Here is a 6,000-nt window from a genome sequence, read left to right as displayed (position 1 = left end):
GCATTAGTGATTTTCAAAAATAGCATTTAAAGTTATCAATTATACTGTCAATTAAAATTTTCATAAAATTCTATTTTTTTCTATATTTCTTAATGTTATTTCCTCTAATAATGATCTGTTCACCTTTGACATAAGGCTGACTTTCTCCTTGAGAAAAAAATGACACAACCAATCTGTTATTTTTTTCAAGACAGTGCACTATACCTTCCATTATAGGACACACGAGAATATTTGTTGGAAAAAGGCAAGAAAGTAGACCACGATTATCAGGATGTGCTCAATGGAAATTTTATTGACATTTCCTACTCTGATGGACCCCCACAGTTATATATTCATGCTCTGATTCCCATAACACTGGGCAAACAGAAGTGTTTGTTTGTTTGCTTATTTATTTATTTATTATTGAAGCATAATTGATTTTGCATATTTTGGGGGTACAGCATTGCCTACCGTCACCTGTGTACAACATGTCATGATCAAATCAATACTTTTACCATATGCATTATTACAAATCATAACTATTCTTTGCTCATTAAGCCAGAGAATTTATTTTTATTAAAAAGAAATCATTACTCTTATACATGCTAATCTACTGTGGTGGTTCCCTGATTTGTGTGGTCTATGAGAACTTGCACTTGACTCTTTTGAGTTCCCTACATCCATCAAATTCCATTGACACTTTTTGCATTCCCCAGGATTCAGCATATTGTTAGTCAGCATATCATTTAAGGTTAAAAAATTTTAAATGTTGGTACTATGAATAGAATATGTTTTAAATTAGTAGTGTCCCTGTGTCAGGAAAGTGAAAGGAGGAGGGTAAAGCCACCTGGGAAAAGACAAAGAAAGGTCACATTCACTAGCTAATGATCATGTTGAAGTTTAGGTTTTATCTCTAGGCTAAGGAACAGGAATGGAAAATTTGAAAGCAGGGTGGAAATGTGTTTTTGTTAATCTCCTTGTTGAGGGAATTAACAAGATAGTTCCATTCAAGACTTTGCCAGACATAGAAAGACTTACTCCCTCTTTATTTTATTTTGTTTTTTGATCTATTCCCTCTTTTTCTTCTTTCCAGTTTTACAAAATTTTTTATAAGAAAACAAACAACATTTTGTGACTAGGAACACAGCGGTTGCCACACAGGCTAGCAGGAACCCAATCACATCCAAAGAGTGGTACTGGACCCAGTTGAGGTCGTGGGCTGCAACCCGAAGGTGTTTAGCTCCTTTGTTGCGCATGACAAACTCAATCCAGAAGACTGCTCGATCTAGAGGCTTCATGGGCTGATCATGATGAATTCTTGATAATCTCATAGCATTCTCTTTATAACTATAAGGAAAATTAGAGAGATTTAGTTTTCATTTTTATGAAAGGTAAGTGTTTGATATACATTATTTGTTATTCAAGTTAAAGCCCATAGATATGTTGAGGAAAAGTTTAATTCTTGCATAAAGTTTGCTAGTTGTATAAGATATAAGAGTGTGGAAGAAATATATTCTGAACACAATGTGGATAAATGCAGGTATAGGAAAAACAGAATAAGCCAGTTGTGAATGTATGGCATAATTTTTCCAAGACATAATTTTGATACTGTGTGAACTTGACACTGTTTTAAGTATTCCCGTGCAAACATTTGTATGTCTGTGCTTAAAATGACTGTCTCTATTGGCAATATCAAGATTGAATGAAAATATGTGTGTAACTTAAGAAGTGGCACATCAAAGTACATGGATTTTAAGCTAATAGGAATACCTCCCTGAAATTAGAGTCCCTAATCAATTTGGCATCACAACAGCAACAGTTACAGAGTTGACATCTCTCATGGTTTCTCAGACAACACTAGATGGAGGCCTATGTACTTAAGAGGCACGTTATGTCTTCATTTGAAGTTTCCTTGTGTCGTGAGTAAAAGTTTCAGTCTGGGTTAATGGAGATAACAGAGGGTAGCAGTTTATAAAGAGATATCCTGGTGCAGGAAAAACATTGTGAGGACTGGGGAGGGAAGGATGTAATCATTATTCACACCTCAACATGGTACGCTCCATCTAGCAGCAGGAGATTACTTACATGTGTTCTTTTTTGTGTGTGTAGTGAAGAAGAACAGTTATATTGTCTTCCAACTGGATTGAACCATAGGTAGGGTCAAAACAGCAATTTTACATGGTCCATGCTGATACACTTTAGGCAAAATGAAGTGGTGATAAAAGCCTTTTTCTCTAAGTCATATTTTTGTTCTAGTTTTCTCTATTTATACAGAGATTTAAAATTTGAAATACACATATATTTGGTAGATAAATTTGTACAAGTGAATCCAAATAAAAATAAAGTATGCTTTCCTATAATGAAGTAGGATAATCAAGACCATGCTTATAAATTCATTATTTCATATTTCATTATACACTAATGATTTATAACTGATTTGTTATTCAGAATAATCTTAAATAACTATGATTTATATATTCAAATGTGATATATTGTGTTTCTTAATGGTTTTAAAGGATAAGAGAATAGAGTACAAATACACTCATATATATACTCTACACTACATTCTTGTCTTCCCAGATAATTTCATGGGTAATATTAGGTTTAGAGTTAATGTGAAGGCATTTTAAATTGAATAATATTTAGGTATTTACTTGGATACTTGTCTGTTTGCATTAATAGTTTTTAAATCAATAATAAAATTTAATAAACATTCTATGTATGAGAGTTAAATAGAATCAAAGAACTTACCTACTGTGATATTTAATAAAATGAACATAATTATCAGCAACTAACAACCTGCTAATAGTCTAATCGGTTAAACATTAAGGTCTACATTTATGAAAAACAAAAGGTGATACTGAACCTTACTAAAGCTCTTAACCCCCTACCCAGTTCCTGAATTATGATTTTTGTAATATGCTGAAAATGAGGACTTATATGTGTATATATTAATAAAAGTCAATTAATCAGAATGTGGATGGGAAGTGAAAATAGACAACCAGGGTTGACTGTTTAGTACGTATCTAAGCCAAGTGTTTATTGTCTTCACATTTGGAAATAAATACACTGCCCCTTTTGTCTAGAAACTCTGGCATAACTTTGAACAGATGGCTTCAAGCAGACTAGTTCCATTAAAAAAAAATAGTTGCAACAAATTCCTCCTAAGTTTACTTTCTCCTCTACTTACTGAAATCCAGCCTTCAAGTTTGGCTTTACATAAAAATAATTGAATCTGATATAATATAAAAACAAGTTTAAGTATAAAGCAGCTATATAAATTCTGAGAAAATACTGAGAGAGCAAGAGGAAAAACATGGCATGGAAACCACTTACACATAATGTGACGGCAAACAACAACAACAACAACAACAACAACAAAAACCCCAAATAAATAAAGACCAAGAATGCAATCAGGCAAGATCAATGACCAAAGAAGAGAAGATTTGAAATATAATAAGTAAATGAGGGTAATGTATAAAAGATAATAAAACAGATTATAAAGAAAGAGGAGTGACAAAGAAGATTGGTAAACAGTTTAGTTAACCAAGGATGTGAAAAATCTCTATAATGAGAACTAGAAACCTACACTACACTGCTGAGAGAAATTAGAGAGGATACAAGAAGATGGAAAGATATCCCATGCTCTTGGATTGGAAGAATCAACATAGTGAAAATGTCCATACTACCCAAAGTGATATACAAATTCAGTGCAATCCCCATCAAAATTCCAAAGACATTTTTCTCAGAAATGGAAAAAACTATCCAGACATTTATATGGAATAATAAAATACCACGCATAGCCAAAGCAATGCTGAGCAAAAAAAATAAAGCTGGAGGCATAACACTACCTGACTTTAAGCTATACTACAAAGCAATAATAACCAAAACAGTATGGTACTGGCATAAAAACAGACACACTGACCAATGGAATAGAATCCAGAATCCAGAAATCAACCCACTCACTTACTGCCATCTGATCTTTGACAAAGGCACCAAGCCTATTCACTGGGGAAGGGACTGCCTCTTCAGCAAATGGTGCTGGGATAACTGGATATCCATCTGCAGGAAAATGAAACTAGACCCATACCTCTCACCATATACTAAAATCAACTCAAAATGGATTAAGGATTTAAATATACACCCTAAAACAATAAAACTTCTTAAAGAAAACATAGGAGAAACACTTCAGGAAATAGGACTGGACACAGACTTCATGAACATGACCCCAAAAGCACGGGCAACCAAAGGAAAAATAAACAAATGGGATTATATCAAACTAAAAAGCTTCTGCACAGCAAAAGAAACAATTAACAGAGTTAAAAGACAACCAACAGAGTGGGAGAAAATATTTGCAATATATATATCTGACAAAGGATTAATATCCAGAATATATAAGGAACTCAAACAACTTTACAAGAAGAAAACAAGCAACCCAATTAAAAAATGGGCAAAAGAGCTAAGTAGGCATTTCTCTAAGGAAGATATACAAATGGCCAACAGACTTCTGAAAAAATGCTCAACATCACTCAGCATCCGGGAAATGCAAATCAAAACCACATTGAGATACCATCTAACCCCAGTTAGGATGGCTAAAATCCAAAAGACTCTGAACGATAAATGCTGGCGAGGTTGCGGAGAAAAAGGAACTCTCATACATTGTTGGTGGGACTGCAAAATGGTGCAGCCTCTATGGAAAATGGTATGCAGGTTCCTCAAACAATTGCAGATAGATCTACCATACGACCCAGCTATCCCACTGCTGGGAATATACCCAGAGGAATGGAAATCACCAAGTCGAAGGTATACCTGTTCCACAATGTTCATCGCAGCATTCTTTACAATAGCCAAGAGTTGGAACCAGCCCAAATGTCCATCATCAGATGAGTGGATACGGAAAATGTGGTACATCTACACAATGGAATACTACTCAGCTATAAAAACGAGTGAAATACTGCCATTTGCAACAACATGGATGGACCTTGAGAGAATTATATTAAGTGAAACAAGTTATGCACAGAAAGAGAAATACCACATGTTCTCACTTATTGGTGGGAGCTAAAAATTAATATATAAATTCACACACACACACACACACACACACACACACACACACACAAAACCGGGGGTGGGGAGGAAGAAAATATAACAACCACAATTACTTGAAGTTCATATGACAAGCAAACAGAGGGGACGTTGGTGTGGGGAGGGGGGAGGGAGGAGGGAGGGAGGTTTTGGTGATGGGCAACAATAATCAGCCACAATGTATATCGACAAAATAAAATTTAAAAAAAAATAATAAAATGAAATATAAAAATTTTTTAAAAATAAATAAAAATAGAGCAATTTAAAAAAAAAGATTGGTAAGCAGTTTAAATAAATTGTTAAAAATAACAACTTAAATAATTAATAAAGAAATTAGAAACAGCAAACTATGCTCATGGTGAAAAAGTGAATTTGCTAATTTGAGGCAATGTCAATGAATGAATAATAAAAATTGATTGGAACAATTAGAAAATAATACAGAAAAAGAACAAATCAAAAGTATTTGAACATAGGGAGCACTGACAACTAATGTCCCCGAAGTAGAGATATAAAATGGAACTAATAAGCATTCTAATAAATAAAAAACAAAAAATTAATCTCTGAAAAGAAAAACTGAATAACTTATTACTTTTTTTTAAATTCTAGATTAACAGTATTGTAAGGACACAGTACAATTGATGGAAAATGTATAAAATAATTTATAAGAATACTTGATAACCAAGTATCTAAATTTTAAAAAAGAACAGTGAATTTTTTTTCTAGTCTGAAAAGAAAATTTTTAAAAAGAAAAAACTGATGCAATAGGACTCAGAAATCCTACAGCAGCATTTAAAGCTAGAAGACTATGAGCAATATTTTCATAGGCCTGAAGGAAACAAAATGAGAGCTAAGTATATTAGGAGTCATTCTCATAGCAAAGCAATGAGCAAATATTACTAAACATATTCTCAGTGAATTCATTATCCAAGAGTTTTA

The 6,000-nt window shown here is 33.3% G+C and overlaps 1 protein-coding gene across 1 annotated transcript in view; it reads right to left on the bottom strand.

Moving 5' to 3' along the window:
- Positions 1 to 1,046: 1,046 nt before the first annotated feature.
- Positions 1,047 to 6,000, bottom strand: part of LOC134386073 (UDP-glucuronosyltransferase 2A2-like) — a 61,910-nt gene continuing 56,956 nt past the window's right edge. The window contains 1 exon segment of the mRNA XM_063108026.1: positions 1,047 to 1,326. Within this exon segment, the coding sequence (XP_062964096.1) occupies positions 1,047 to 1,326 (280 nt within the window).

The sequence above is a fragment of the Cynocephalus volans genome, chromosome 9 (assembly GCF_027409185.1).
Source record: "Cynocephalus volans isolate mCynVol1 chromosome 9, mCynVol1.pri, whole genome shotgun sequence".
Classification (NCBI taxonomy): domain Eukaryota; kingdom Metazoa; phylum Chordata; class Mammalia; order Dermoptera; family Cynocephalidae; genus Cynocephalus; species Cynocephalus volans.
The sequence above is the reverse complement of the archived record's forward strand: the minus strand, read 5'-3'. Positions and strand labels throughout refer to the sequence as shown.